At 35.2% G+C, this 16,869-nt stretch overlaps 1 protein-coding gene across 2 annotated transcripts in view; it reads right to left on the bottom strand.

Annotated features, from left to right (window-relative positions):
- Aasdh (Aminoadipate-semialdehyde dehydrogenase) overlaps positions 1 to 16,869 on the bottom strand; it is a 239,502-nt gene that overhangs the window by 123,983 nt on the left and 98,650 nt on the right. For both annotated transcript variants that reach the window (XM_090395050.1, XM_090395051.1), the window contains exon 7: positions 14,272 to 14,381. In XM_090395050.1, the coding sequence (XP_090251176.1) occupies positions 14,272 to 14,381 (110 nt within the window). The remainder of the gene's footprint in view (positions 1 to 14,271; positions 14,382 to 16,869) is intronic.

Genomic DNA, 16,869 nt, shown 5'->3' on the forward strand with positions numbered 1-16,869 from the left:
ACAGCTAAGATGAAGGCAAAGCAAAAGTGGAACGAGTCAAGAGTGGAAGAGGACAGAGAGGTGTACAAAGAGAGAAAGCAAGAAGCCAAGAGAGTTGTGGCACAGGCGAAGGCCATGGCATATCAAGATCTGTATGATCAATTAGAAACAAAGGAAGGACAGAGAAAAATTTACCAACTAGCGAAATGTAGAAATAAAGCAGCTAAGGACATCTTACATATGAGGCAGATCAAAGATGATGAAGGAAGAGTATTATGGAGGGATGTGGACATAAGCAAAAGTGGAACAAGAAGGCAAAGCAAAAGTGGAACGAGTCAAGAGTGGAAGAGGACAGAGAGGTGTACAAAGAGAGAAAGCAAGAAGCCAAGAGAGTTGTGGCACAGGTGAAGGCCATGGCATATCAAGATCTGTATGATCAATTAGAAACAAAGGAAGGACAGAGAAAAATTTACCAACTAGCGAAATGTAGAAATAAAGCAGCTATGGACATCTTACATATGAGGCAGATCAAAGATGATGAAGGAAGAGTATTATGGAGGGATGTGGACATAAGAAACAGATGGAAAATATACTTTGAGGGACTTTTGAATGAGAAAAATGCAAGGACTCACAGAGGAGATGGGCAGCCTTCTGAGGGGATGGTGCAGAACATCAGTAGAATGGAAGTGACGGAGGCCATGAAGAGGATGAGGAATGGAAAATCAGTGGGCTCCGACAGAATTCCAGTGGAGGCATGGAAGGCACTGGAGGAAGAGGGAATTGACCTGCCGTGGGACCTATTCATGAAAGTTTGCCAACAGGAAAATATCCCGAGGAATGGAGGGAGAGTAATCTTGTCCCCATCTACAAGGGTAAAGGGGATGAACAAGACTGAAAAAATTACAGAGGAATAAAGTTGATGTCCCACACAATGAAAATCCTAGAAAGGGTTCTTGATGGTAGATTGAGGAAGGAGATGGAGATTGCAAAGGAACAATTTGGCTTCCTGCCTGGTAGATCAACAACAGATGCTATCTTTGGGTTACAGCAGATAATGGAAAAGAATCGAGAGAAACAAAGGGAGCTACATCTGGCATTTATTGATCTGGAGAAAGCATACGATAGAGTGCCAAGGCAAGAAGTCTGGAGGTGTCTGAGGGAGAAGAAGGTGCCGGAGAAATATATCAGGTTGTTGTGGGAAATGTACAGAAATGTGAAGACAAGTGTCTGGACCTGTCTGGGACAGACAGAAAGTTTTCAAGTAACAGTTGGCTTGCATCAAGGGTCAGCATTAAGTCCGTTTCTGTTTAATATTGTGATGGAGGTGGTAACAGAGGAGGTGAGAGAAGATGCGCCTTGGAGACAATGTTGTATGCAGATGACATCTTGCTGTGTGCAGATTCAAGAGAAGAAGTGGGAACTAAACTGGAAAGATGGAGAAAATTACTGGAAGAGAGAGGTATGAGACTGAGCAGAAGTAAGACAGAGTATATGTGTTGCACAATGGGCGGTGGACAGGAGACAGATCTGGAGCTGGAAGGAAATGTCATCAGGAAGGTGAGAGACTTTAGATACTTAGGTTCAACAGTGGAAGAAGATGGAGAATCTGAGAAGGAAGCGGGATGCAGGACACAAGCGGGTTGGAGGAACTGGAGGGAGATGACTGGAGTGTTATGCGATAAGAGGGTGCCGATCAATCTGAAAGGAAAATCTATAGGTCAGTAGTGAGGCCAGCTATGACATAAGCTATAGAAACTGTGGCCCTGAGGAAAAATAACATCAGCAGGATGGAAGTAGCAGAGATGAGAATGCTTAGGTCGATGTGCGGTGTGACCAGAAAGATCGTCTGAGAAATGACTATGTCAGGGGAGTGAAAGTTACGAACTTAGGAGTGAAAATACAGGAGGTAAGGTTGAGATGGGTTGGTCATGTGATGAGGAGGGAGGACGAATATGTGGGAAGAAGGGTCATGCAGATGGATGTGCAAGGAAGGCCGAAGTGTGGGCAGCCAAAGAAGAGATGGAGGGAGCTGGTAGAAGAGGACTTGAGGAAGAACTTGGATGTGGTGACAGCCCAAGACAGGAAGGTGTGGAGGAAACTCATTATAAACAGTGACCTCACTTAAGTGGGAGAAGCTGCAGAAGAAGAAGAAGAAGAAGAAGAAGACAGTAATGAAAACTTAGCTTCGTTTTGTCTTCCACCGTTATGCTTCGATTCCGATGGTAACCAAAATATATTATATCGCGACAGCAACCAACTTCCAAAAAACAACCACTGAAGTACACTCGTATTCAGAGAAACAATTAGCACTCAAAAACGTAGAAAAACGAGGAAAAAAAGGGACTATTCACCAATTAAAAATCACTTTCTTCCACAGCTAAAATTCACTGCCATGTGCTACAGCGACACTAGCGCCACTATATAGAAAATAAATATCAAGAAGGTGGCAAAATATTCTGGAGGTTGTTGAAGAAGCTTAGGAATGGAGGAAAGAGTGCTGTAAAAGGAGTTAGAGATGATAAAGGTGACATGAAAACGGGAGAAAAGGATATCCTTGAAGTATGGAGTAATTACTTTGAAAAACTGCTATATGAAACAAGCTGTGATGACAGCACAGTGGTAAAAAAATACTGACCAGGCATGCAGTCAGGAATACATATCCATACTTGAAGTAGAAAAAGCCATCAAAGGCTTGAAATGTGGAAAGGCAGCAGGAATAGATGATATTAGACCAGAAATGCTGAATTATGGTGGTATAAAAGTCTTACAGTGGCTGCACTGCATAGTTCAGAAAGCCTGGACAGAAAGACGAATTCCTGATGATTGGAGTAGAGCTCTCACAGTACCCATATATAAAAAGGGAAATAAAACTGAATGTGAGAATTACAGAGGTATTTCCCTACTGAGTGTTCCTGGCAAGATCTATGCAAGTATACTTGAGAAACAGTTGAAAAGAATTGTGGAAGAAAAACTTGGTGAAGAACAAGCTGGATTTAGGCCAAATAGAGGCCGTCAGGATCAAATCGTCACTTTATGACAAACAGTCGAGAAAGCATGGGAATATAACAAAGATCTGTATTTAAGTTTTGTCGATTTGGAAAAGGCATATGACAAGGTGCCAAGAGAGAAGCTATTTAATACACTACAGTTATATGGTGTCAATGGGGCATTATATCAAGCAATACTTAAGTCTTTATTTGAGTTGTAAGTCAGCAGTTAGAATTGAAGGAAGTACAGGAAGATGGTTTAATGTTAAATCTGGTGTGAGACAAGGATGTACATTATCCTCTCTGTTCTTCATTATCTATATGGATCACATTATGAAGGAAAGTGGTATTAAACATGATATCAAAAATGGAGATGTTAATGTCAGCTCTTTGCTTTATGTGGATCATGTTATACTTCTAAATAAATCCGCTACAAATCTGCAAGATTCTCTGACTAAATTGAATATCTGTTGTAATAGATATGGTATGAAGGTCAGCAATAAAAAGACAAAGACAATGAAAATAGGCAGAATTATTGAAAATGTCAACTGCATTGTGAATGGAGAACCTGTGGAACAAGTAAAACATTTCAGCTACTTAGGCATGATTTTTAGTGAAGATGGTAAATTAAACATGGAATTAGACAACAGAATCAACAAAGCTGGTATGGTAGGAAGTCAAGTGAATAAATTCATATGGAATAAGAGAGAAATTCGTCAGAACACTAAATTAGCTGTATACAAGACAGTGTTCAAACTAGTTTTAACTTATGGATCTGAGAGCTGGGTCAGAAGTAAAACACTTGACCAAAGACTAGAGACCGCAGATATGAGAGTCCTGAGAAAGATTATAGGTGTGAACAGATGGCATCAATGGCAATATCATATTAAAAACGAGGATATTAGGAAAGAACTTGACATTGTCAGCATTCAGGAATGCGTTAGCAGAGCTAATCTCAGGTGGTATGGTCACTTAAACAGAATGGGCGAAGAAAGATTAGAAAAACAAGTGTTCTCTGCCAGGTTGGCAGCAAAATGACCCAGAGGAAGACCAAGATATAGGTGGATTGATAAGGCACAAAGTGCCTTAGACGATTGAAATATAAGATCTGATAATGTTGGAGTCTTGACAAGTAACAGACTGATTTGGAGGAAAATTGTAGATAGGAAGTAAGTAATGATGTAATTTTTTTCATGTAGTACTATCATATCCTTTACACCCCTTGCGGGTAAATGGCAGGAATTTGATGATGATGATGATGATGATGATGATGATGAGATATATGCACCCACATCTGGCAGCACAGATGAGGATACTGACTTATTCTACAAAGATCTGACAGAGACAATAGGAACAATACCAAAGCAAGATGTGCTAATTATTGAAGGACAATGGAATGCCAAAGTTGGAATAGATAATGATGGTTGGGAAAGAGTGATGGGAAAATATGGTTTTGGAGAAAGAAATGAACGAGGTTAAAAATTGTTAGAATTTGCTGTGGACCACGAGATGATGATCTGTAACACAAAATTCCAATAAAAGGAGTGTAAAATATGGATGTGGCGATCAAATGATGGGAAACCCAAAAACATGGTTGATATGATTATGATTAAAAGAAGATGGATAACATCGGTACAGCAATGTCGAACTTTTCAAGGAGCGGATATAGACTCGGACCATAGTTTAGTGATTGCAAACATCAAGTTGAAATTAAAAAAGAAATATAAACCCCAACGTCAGAATAGAAGAGATACAGCACGAATAAGTGAAGCAGAAATAGGAAGAAGGTACAGAACAGTGTTAGAAGAGAAACTGAAAAGTGTGGAGAAAGAAAAAAACTGGAATTTAAGAGTGAAAAGAGTAATGAAGGCAATAGAAAATGCAGTTGAAGAAACAGTACCAGAAGAAGAGAAGATCAAGAAGAAATGGATTACAAAAGAAACACTGAAGTTAGTACATGAGAAAAGAATGTTGAAGATAAGAAGGGATACATTAAAACAAATAGAACAGCAATATAGAAGAAAGTGTAATGAGGTGAAAAAAGCAGTCAGAATGGATAAGATGAAATGGTTAGAAGCCCAATGCAACAATATAGAACAGTACTACGGAGAGCATAAAACAAGGGAGGTATACAAAATGATGAGAACCATTAATAGAAAGTGGCAACCAAAATACCACAATTAAAGATGAAAAAGGCAAAGTATTGATGAATAAAGAAAAATTTGTACAGCGGCGGACAAGATACTGTAGTGAGTTATATGAAGAAAAACTAGATTCAGATAGCGTTGGGAAACTGACTGAAGAATTGAAGCAGATATCACCACCAGGTAATGAGCTGATATGGACATTTTAAGAGGAGAGGTAGAAAAAGCAATAGGACGGCTAAAACACAACAAGAGTCCTGGTAACGATAACATTATTGGAGAAATGATTAAATATGGTGGTGAAAGTATGGTTACAGAAATGCACCAACTATGTAATATGGTATGGAAAGAAGGGAAAATGCCAGAGGAGTGGGTGAAATCAATATTAGTAACATTATACAAGAAAGGAAATAAGCTAGAATGTAAAAATTATAGAACAATTGCCTTGATAAGTCACCTTGGTAAAGTGATGATGATGATGATCATATTGACAGAAAGATTGAGAACACAATTGGAAGCATACCTTGCAGATGAGCAAGCAGGATTTAGGAAGGATAAAACTACAATTCAACAGATTTTGACAATGAGGTTAATAGCAGAGAAAGCTAGGAGAAAAAAACAAAAACATATACTTGCTTTGTTGATTTTCAGAAAGCATTTGACAGTATTGACCAAGAAAGTGACATTAGCAGTTCTGGAATCCTATGGAATTGATAAAAAACTAATAGCTATATTAAAAGATGTTTATCAGAATGCAGTTGCAGCAGTTAGAATAGGTGATGATTTGGGGAAATGGTTTAAAACAAGCAGAGGTACTAGACAGGGCCAATATCACCAAGAATTTTCATCGCACATTTAGAAAGAGCAATGGACAAACTGAAGGAAGATGCCAAAGGAATATCTGTACACGGAATGAGAATTAACAATCTGAGATTTGCAGATGACATTGTTATTATTGAAGAAGATGAAAGAGAACTACAAAAAACACTGAAACTGTTAAATGAGGAAGGGAAGCGATTTGGACTTGTTATGAATTTGGAAAAAACAAAGACAATGTATTTGGTGAGAAGAACATGAAACAAAAGATAAAAGTGGATGGAACTGATATAGAAAATGTAGAACGATTCACATATTTGGGAAGTAAACTGACATATGACTTGGACTGTAAAAAAGAAATAAAAATCAGGATTGCAAAGAGAAGAAAAAATCTGAAGGCCATGGATAACATCTGGAAAAGTAAAGTGATCAGCCTGCAAACAAAACTAAGAGTACTGGAAACATGCATCTTCAGCGGTGTACTATGGATCTCAAACGTGGGTAATAAATAAGGAATCAAGAAAAAGAATTTTGACATTTGAAAGAACTTGTTACAGGAAGATTCTAAGAATAGGATAGGTACAGAAAATCACCAATGAAGAGATCTATTAGAAGATACAACCAAAACAGAATCTAATCCAGAAGATTATAAAACGGAAGCTGCAATTATTTGGACACATCTGTAGAATGAGTGAGGACCGGAAGATAAAGACATTTATGTTTGGTATTTTGGATGGTTTAAACAGAAGAGGTAGACCATACAGAGAATGGATAGACGATATAAAAGACTGGTGTGGAATAGGTGTACAAAAACTGCAACACTGTGCACTGGACAAAGAAAGGTGGAAGATAGTGAAGCAGGCATCGAACATCAACAGGCAGTGAGCCCATGGTTTGTGATGATGATGATAGGATGTTGATGATAAAATTAAATATTACAAACAAATATAAATAAATTAATAAATATATTTACATATCGAGAAAAATTGGGGGTGCTGCAGTTCCGCAGTGCCTGTGCACGAGCTTCCCCCTGATGATATTTCTGCAATTATTATCTTAGCTCCACCTCTTTTTTATTGATGATTCTAACAATGAAAAGGCCTATCTTCAATTCTTTAAGGGTGAGGCCATTCTAGTAGCTGACTTTTCAGAGGTCATACTGGTTCTATGATGAACAAAGCAGGATCTCCTTGTATAACAATGTGATGCCTAAATTACATAATATCTGATTGTGTTTGTACAATAAGGTGTATATAAATTCAGATAACACAGACTATGATTTGTGTTTGGTTTGGTGGCTAAGTCTCAAATGGAAAGGTAACAATTGATATTTAACTCAGTTTGTCCACTTTTAGAACAAATATGCTATAGCTTTTTAAACTTCTTGTGTGTAAGGTTAATATAAAAAAAAATTACGTTTTACTCTTCTTAAAAATACACTTGGAAAGAATTCAACAGATACCATAGTGTGAGGAACAAACAGCCATGGCCTTAATAAGATGTAGGACCTCCTTTCACTGAGATGACTGCAGTAATCCTAAGGGGACATACTTTTCACAAGCATACGTTGGTGATAAATGGGTATTTTGGACCATTCCTAATGAGATCCTGGACTAGTGTGAGGGAGGATGTCCCTTGACCTTTCTTGCCATTCAATTCATCCCACAGATGTTCAATAGGGTTGAGATCAGGGCTCTGTGGAGGCCAGTCGTGTGGAGACATACATATCCACAAACTATGCAGTTACAGAAACAGCTTTATGATATGAGTGCATTGTCTTGCTGAAAGAGAAAATTTTCCATGGAAAATTTCAGCTCCATAGAAACGGCACAAAGTAGGAATCATCATATTGTCCAGAATGTTCAGATACCTCTTGCAGTTCAATGTTCATGGCACCACAAACAGAGGTCTAAGGTCAAACTAGAAAAAACAGGACCATATCATCACTAATACCTCCAAATATTATAGTTGGGGATATGCACTCTGGTAAGACATGTTTACCAGATACCTGTCAAACCCACACCTGTCCATCTGCTTGGTAGAGAGTGTAGTGTGATTCATCACTCCATAACACAGATTTGTAAGCTCTCATGTCCCACTGTTCACACTCTTTGCATCACTGCAAGTTGGTTTGGGTAATATGAAACTTGCATATTGCGGTCCTACCATGGAAATCCATATTGTGAGCTCTGGTCTTTTTTGCAGATTCACGTTCCAGTTGATGCCCGCAACTCCTCATCAACTCCGCAACTCATTCAACGTGTTGGCCAACAATGGTGGTTTTTACATATTATCCTTCACAGCACCCTACAGTTATATTCAGTGAGTGTGGTGGTTGTCAACTGCAAGTAGCACCTGCAATTGACTCCCTGCGCTCAGTATGCTATCACTGATTGTTGGCAACTTGTCAAGTTGTAAACTGTTGATGATTTGTCAACAATGTGCTGAACAGATAGGCCTGCAACATGGCATACTATCATAACACCTCTTTCAAACTTCATCTGTTCCCTTCTCGTAACCATTTCACCCAGACATAGTTGCACTGACTTGCAATTTATACCGGCTACAAACACATAACTTGTTACATGGCATGATGCACCTTGCCCATGGTGATATCTGCTGACTTCTTTCCAAGCAATGTATATGACAAGGTGCCAAGAGCAAAGCTGTTTAGGATATAATAATTTCTGGTGTAAATGGAACATTATACAGAGCAATATATGACAGTTTGATGTAAAATCAGGTATAAGGCAAGATCACATTCTATCTCTACTGCATCTGTATAAAACATTATGAAGGAAAGTGACATTAAACATAATATCAAAATTATAGATGACATTATAATGCTAAATAAATTCACCAGAAGTCTTCAGTACCCATTAACTAAACTGAATAACCTGCTATAACAAATCTGATATGTAAAACAAGTGTACCTAAATTTTGGAAATTTAGGTACACTTTATTAATAACAATGACAAATTAAATATGGAAATATATCACAAAATAAGCAAGGCTGGTATGGTTGGGAGTTTGCTGAATCAATTTATACTGGAATAAGAGAGAAATTAGCCAAAATACCAAACTAGCAATATACAGGACAGTGTTCAAGTCAATTTTAATATATGTATCTGAAAGCTGGGTTAAAAATGAAACTGTCAAATGAAGAACAAACACTATAGATACAAGCGTTCTTAGGAAAATTAGATGAATGAAAATATATCATCTATTGCAGAATCATATTAAAAAGATATTAGAAAGGAACTTGTCATTGTTAATATTCAAGAACGTGAGTAGAGGAATACTAACACCTCTGTGGACTGACATTGGCAGCACATCAGATCAAAATGTGACATCAGACAGTACCGAGAACTGATAAATAACATCTGTTATTTATCAGTAATAACTCATGTTGATGTTTAATGGAGAAAACACATCAAAAGATAATAATTAACTAAATTTATTTAGATAATTACATTAGTAAGAGTCAATATTTTGCTTTGGTCACTAAGGCATCTTCATAGGCAGAGAAATATACTAAGCATATACATGCAGGCACAGTGGCAAGACAGACTGAATATAGCACCTCCATAGTGCAATTGGAAGAACGATGGTACATTGGACCCTTCGAGTGGAATAGGCCTAAGTTCGATTCTCGTCGCGACGGGAAGAATCTTTATCTGGACGATTTTCAATCAAAGGTGAGTTAGCCGATCTCATACGGAGGTAACAGGGTTTTTTTCTCCCGGAAACTCGGGTTTTTCATCCTGCATACAGACAAATCAGCCCTTCAGAACACACACAATTTACAGAGATAGAATACTAGTTGTAGTGGAGGTGGGCAGTAGATGGTGTTGATGGAGATGATTCGTAGTAGAGGTTCGGTGTAGTGGTTGAGACAGTTCTAGATGTCCTCCCGCAACAAGTCTTCAGAATCCTTAGAGATGTCAGGAATAATAATAATAATAAAAGGTGGGCCCCTACACTCCTAAGCATCTAGTAATAATGAGAATGAACTAAAGTTGGGTATATACAGTATTCCGTATACCTCTTGAAAGTGTATATATAAGGAATAGGACAACGATGATTCTTATTGAGAATAAGCTCATATATTGTGCTTCTAAATTTTTTGTGCCAATATTCAGTTCTATAAAGAGTAGTTAGGTGCTGTTTCATTTGATCTTGTGATTAGCATATAATGATGGAAAAATAATCAATCCTGATTTACTGTAATGGAAAAACTAACATCTTTCTGCATTATTTTTAGATATTGTACATCTTGTTTGGCCAAAATATGTTAATTTGTATGCATAGTGGACTTCTTGTTAAGAAGAACTAAGTTCCTAAATGTTTTAATGATGCTGGAGATTTTTATGCAGTGAGTAATTGTCAGTTTTGTATTTTTAATGAGTTATGTTGATTTTTTCTCTGCCTTTTAACATATGAGATGTAGGTGCAGTTTTTAGAGTCATTATTGTGCTAATTACACATGCAATCATGAAATTTTATTTTTTATTATACATTGAAATTATTATCAGTTAATAAATTACTTAACATAGTTATGAGGAGTGATGAGTAAGGTAATGCCCAAAACTGGGAAAGTTTAAAAGAGTTGATTTTGTTCAAGTCAAGATGATAAATATGGGCTTCACAGCTTTCTTTATACAACATTTTTAATAAAAATTGACTCTTTTGATTCCAATTAATCCTGTTCAGAATATGGTGTGACTGGCAAGATCTGACTTATCAGAATCATGGAGCCAGATGAAACTCTGATGTTCTTCTAGATGTCTTGGAGCAGACTGACCTGTTTGACTATAACAAGAGATGCTATATAAACAAGGAATTATGTAAACCTCCGAATAAGGAAGAGGAGGATATTTATCTTTAGGAGATTAAAAATATTAGTTTGCAGATCAGAAGGAAGAAGACTTGAATGTAAAAACTAGCATGAAAGTAGGATGGGCTTCTTGGACACACCTATTATAAGAACAGAAACCTCTAGAAACTTTCTCTGAAAAAAAGAATGGGATGGGATGACTTCCAACATGGATGATTATAAGAAACAGCATCATTGCATCTCCCTGTGCTTATTTTCTTCCTCTATACTGAAAAATTATTAGGTTGTCTTTGGATGAGAACATCCTAGAATTGAAGGTCACTGCTGTCTTATAATTCAAAAGTAGATTTAATTAATTAATAAAAAATAATTAAAAGAAGACAGACCTCAGATAGAGAAGAGATCCAGACTACAAACTTTTGTTGGTAGATGAAAGTCATATAGAAGGCTTGGATAGGAAGGTGTAAGTATATGCTGTTTTCGACGTTCCATGTAGCAGTTTGCTAAGGTGGGAGAGATAGCAAACTCACTGCAGCACCTTTAATTTTCTTGTAAAATTTACTTTATGATATGTGGAGGAAAATCATGTACACTCCTTATGATCCACTGACTCTTTTCTGGAAGCAGAACTTTCATTAACATTTTCATCTCCAATGGCTACAACCTCAATATTATCACCAAAGTAACTGATTTTAGCTGCCACCTCTGAAGAAAGAATAGGATGATGGCTAAAATCTACTGAGAAGCTTGGCAGACTTCTATTCCAGATTAACCTTCAAGTCTCCCTCCATCTGATATGAAAATTAGATTCATTCTTATACTCTCCTAATTATTATGGGCAGTAGGTTGGTCAGTTTGCTCAAATATGTTTAGAAAAACATCAGGATTACATTGAATTGCATGATTCTGATAAGTCATGTCTTGTCAGTCATGCTATATCTACTAGACACAGAATTTAGTGAAATGAGAGTAAGATTTTACGCAGGAGCTGATTTTATTAGAAAAATTGTATAAAGAAAACTGTGAAGCTCACATTCATTATCCTAATCTGGACAAAAATTACTCTTAAATTTTCCTAGTTTTGGGAAATTGTTTTTCAATTCTCTTCATGACTGTTAAATAATTTATTTGATGATAATTCTAGTGTCTTTTCCATGTATCATGGTATAATACATGAATAACATTATGTATTATACCATGTGTTATAATTTTCAATTGTTATTCTATTGTATTTTGTCTCTTTAAATGTTCATATTAAGAATGGTCTTTAACCTAGACCAAAAATTTTGCTTTTTCATAAATATTTATTTCTAATGTAAGTGACTTCCATTATTTATGGGCTTAGAATATTTTTTTTATAAAGTTATATATTTTTATGGGCAGGATTCAAGTGAGAAAGAAAGTGTCCCATCACTCTGTTTTATATCTAAAGGCAGTCCTGTGAAATAAACAAAATGTGATGCCATACTTAGATTATTTTTTAATTATTTTTTATTTATTTAACCAGGAGATGTTTCATTAAAAAGAAGATTCATAAAAATGGAAGCTATGTCAAAATTTCAAACATAAGGTATTGGCATGGCCATATTAACTACATTTTTGAGGACTGCCACTGGACCATATAATCTTTAAAACAACAATTTCGTATTTTGTGTGTATTTTGTTCATGAGGCCTCTCTTATTATGGGCAGATAGGTTGGTCAGTTTACTCAAATATGTCTAGAACATCAGGATTACATCAAGTTGCATGATTCTGATAATTTGTTCTAAAACTCAGCATAGCAGGGAGCTAATATTTAAATGTGCCTTTTAAATATTTCTAATGATTTAAGTGCTAAAAAACCTTCAAAAAATACTACTTCTAAGAAACAATTCCGGTCAGAGTCCAGTGCCCATTCTTATCTGCTACTCTCAAAGACTGTAGCTCAAGCCATTAATGCCTTAAGATGTAGTCACAAATTTGTTATATTGCCAAAGAAAATACATATTGCAGATTTTATAATCAAAACAGAAGAGAGATATTTACAGCTTCTCTAACTATTAAGCTAATAACATTAGACTGGATGTAACTGTATTCTGAACCAGGCAAAGCCTACAAAGAGGGAACCTTTGGTAAAGCATGTGTAGCCTTGAAAGACCTATGAAGCAGTAAAAAAAAATTATAACTAAAGTTGATAAGAGAAATGTTAAAAAGTTAGTCATCTTAAAAAGAACATTCCACTTCCTTCTTGTTATGCCTACACACAGATTAAAAATTCTCCACAGATTTCTAAAAAAACATAACTTCCTGGGCAATAGAAGTCACAAACTAAATCCAGTCTGTGAAAAATAAACATAAATTTCAGATTCTTCTCTAGATATTTGATTTATACAAAATTCACAAACAAAATTCTCTGTTTGTAGTCCACAGCCAATGGTACTAATTCACCTATGTACAAATTTGTAAATAATAGATGAATTTCTTTGCTTGATGTGAGACTACCACCACCACATAAATTAATGTCCTCATGCAATGTTTTCTTGAACTAGTATACATATCTGTTAGAGGGATCATCACAGGAGAAAAGAAGAAAATGATGACTGAAATGATGAAAAAATGGAGTAATGGCAATGGTTAATGAATCAGGATAAAAAATAATTTAAAAAAATGTAACTTTAAATTAATAATATCAGGTGATAATTCTCTTATAACCTATAGGATAACTAAATTTCATGCAGATGACCCATTTTCATTATAACAAATTATCACTGAAGAATTCAAATTGTGTAATTTATAAATTTAACTACATCTAATCTAACTACAAAAGCACAATGAACACCATAATAACCATAGATTAAATAAGTAGCTGATAATTATTAATGTCTGTAATGACCATAAGTTTTAGCACCAATAGAGTTAATCAGAATTTCTCAAGTTTGAAATCTGATCAATGTTATTTGTGAATATTATTAATAAAAATAATGCTAAATTGTAGTCGATCTCCTGATTTCTTAGTATATATATACTTTTTTTTTTTACATATAGAATATTTTTCAATAAAATAAACTTATATAAAATAGAGTAAACCAAATACACCTTTTTAGCAAACACTGCTATAACAAACTTACTATACTGCTCAAAACAATTAGAGGATATTCTTGTTAAAATTATTTCACACCAAAATGTTAAATTTGTAATAAATATCGATTATTTAAACAATATCTCATCAATTACACCCTATCCATAAGTAAGAAATATTTATTCATGTATAAAGTACCTAATAGTTATAATTACCCGACAGAAACTAAAATATCCCAAAATTGTTTTGAGCGGTGTTTAATGACCTACTGAAAAGTCCCAACCAAGTCCCATAGGTATAATGCTATTCTAAAAGAAATTCACCATAACAAACTCTGCACTATAGCAAACTATTCTGGTGGCCTTTACACATTTTCCAGAGTAAACGTCAACTGTAATATTTATATGTAAAAAAAAAAAAAAATTAATGTTTTAGTGGTGTTTACTAACCTATAAATAATTCACCTTCTCCTACAGAAATTACTTCTCCATTTTCATCCCTCACTTCAACTTCAGTATCTAATAATGGCAATCCTAAAGACACTTCTTCATTTGAATCTCTAAATGATAATGAAGTTTTTAATAGCTTTATAATATAGTATGATATCTATTATATAATATTTTATAATATTATAATATAATTTTTATAAGACACACACACACACACACATACATACATAGAGAGTTATTCAAAATGAAGGAGCAGTGTACTTGTTTATGAATTCTTTTATTTCCAGCAATATAAACATGAGTTATACTTTACCTGACAGGCACTCTATGTATGCACCTTTGTATTATATAGAGTGCCTGAATATCTGACACTCTATGTATGCACTTTCTGTATTACAACACATATCAAAACAATAGTCTATTTCTTGCCAGACTCTTTGTAACTTGTTGACAATTATTGAATTCACTGCTGCTACAATCCTATCCAAAGTTCTTGAAATGTGGGCGGGTAGGGGTGGCAAGTGAACAGTATCTTTAATGAATCCCCAAAAAAATGAAAAGTGCAAGGGATCTGGGTGGCCACAGCATAAGATCATCTGTTCCACTTCAACCTATCCAGCGGTTAGGAAAGGTTGCATTGAGATAATTACGGACATTATGATGAAAGTGAGGTGGCATCTTGCATGAAAATGAAGTCAGTAGTTGAGGGAACTACTGACTACTACTTCGAGTTGAGGGAACAACCAGGATTTTTAACATATCGAAGTGTGACATCCCAGTTACTGTTGCCTCGGCAAAGTAAAAAGGTCCATAAAATTTCCTGCAAGAAATGGCACAAAACACATCCACTTTTAGTTGGTTTCTTTCATGTTCAATGTTTGTGCATGGATGTTTTGTCCCCCATATTTTCGCATTATGACGATACACTTCACCACTTAAGCGAAAAATTGATTCATCAGAAAAAAACGAGTCATTCTGCAAAGGCATCATCCTCTGTGTCAATCAACATTTTTACGCAAAAGTATAACCTTTTTTTCTTTGTCCTGAGGTGTAGTACTTGCTTTAACTGCAACTTGCAGCCTTTCATATGCAATCATTTCCTGAGAATGCACCATATTGAGGAATTCCTAATTCCTTGTTTGCATGGTTTTGGATTTTCTTGGACTATACAGATGTTTGTTGAATTCCTTCAATATTAACTTCAGAAATGAGGACAACTTGGGCTTTTTTTTTCCTTTACAGATGCATCCCTCTTCTTGAAATTTTTTGTACCATGAGTAAATCTGCTTAAGATGAGAAGGTTCTTTCTTAAATTGAGTGCAGAATTTACATTGAACTGTAATTATAGAATTACACTTTGCATATTCGATAACACAAAATGCTTTCTCCTGTGAGACACAATTTTTCTTAACTCTTGAAGCAAGCAGTGAAATATTAAATATTCTAAAAAGTTACATTATTTGGTTATAATAAGCAGTCTGATTTTTTATAAGTACCTTAACCATATATTGTTCATTCTCATAACATCACTGATTTTAAATAGATCATTAAGATCATACTGATTTTTTTCTAAGTGGTATGTGATAGAAAGAAATTCTGACACATTCTCTCTGGAATAAAGCACTACTTATTATTGCTGTAAGTCTTCTTACCTTCTGTTATCCCACTAGTGTGGATGATCATTTGTGTCAGAAGCACACATATAAGAATGTGCTCATCTTCATGATGTTCATCCATGAATATTTTTGTATCGTTTGCTGATGACAGCACTTATAGATCATTTAAAAAGAATAACAAAATGTTGCAAGAAACCATATGAGCCTTAAAGGATCAATGTAATCTCATTGCTCATTTTGTCGGCATTGATTCTGTTTATCTTGTTTACATAAACAAATAGATACTCCATTCCTTGATATCACTGGAATGTCATTCATATGTACATAAAAATTTCATCACTACAGAGTCCTCTTTAATTTAAAAAATTTTATGTAAAGATTTTTCTATTCATTCAAAACTAAATAACTTCTCACTTGTAAAAATAAAGCGTGCTTCATAATGATTCAATGTAATATAATACTTCACTGATGTGCCTTCGTTGTTATAATATAGCAGCATACAGAAGAAACATCTACCTCTCATTGAATCAATAAAATTAGTGATTATCTGCTAAATGTGTTGAAAAGTATAGTTGATATAATATTGGATTTTGACAATATTAAGAGGAAAATATGCCTAGTCTGCTACAGTCTAGTTAGGTTGATCTAATTAGATTAGTTTGTCTTTAGTCTAGTTGGATATAGTTGGATATTCAATGTGCAAACCAGAATGTTAAAGTTCCAGTTCTGTGAAGGTCCAAAAAAAAAAAAAAAGTGTTCAAAAAGCACATGATTATTGCATGCCTCTATTTCAGATATAGCATGCCAATGCATATGAAACCAGACAAACAAACCACCTTTAAACTGATAGAAATGTAAAAGCAGCATAGAAAGTTGATGTTTGTGGTGAGTAAAAGGTACAGCACCTGTATTGGCTAATTGACAGATGAATGGCAAAAAAAAAAGTGCACTGGTATTGAGAATAGCAGTTTTCCTGTTGACC

The sequence above is a fragment of the Typopeltis vanoorti genome, chromosome 6 (genome assembly GCF_054136105.1).
Source record: "Typopeltis vanoorti isolate ZY-2024b chromosome 6, IOZ_Tvanoo_1.0, whole genome shotgun sequence".
Classification (NCBI taxonomy): Eukaryota; Metazoa; Arthropoda; class Arachnida; order Uropygi; family Thelyphonidae; genus Typopeltis; species Typopeltis vanoorti.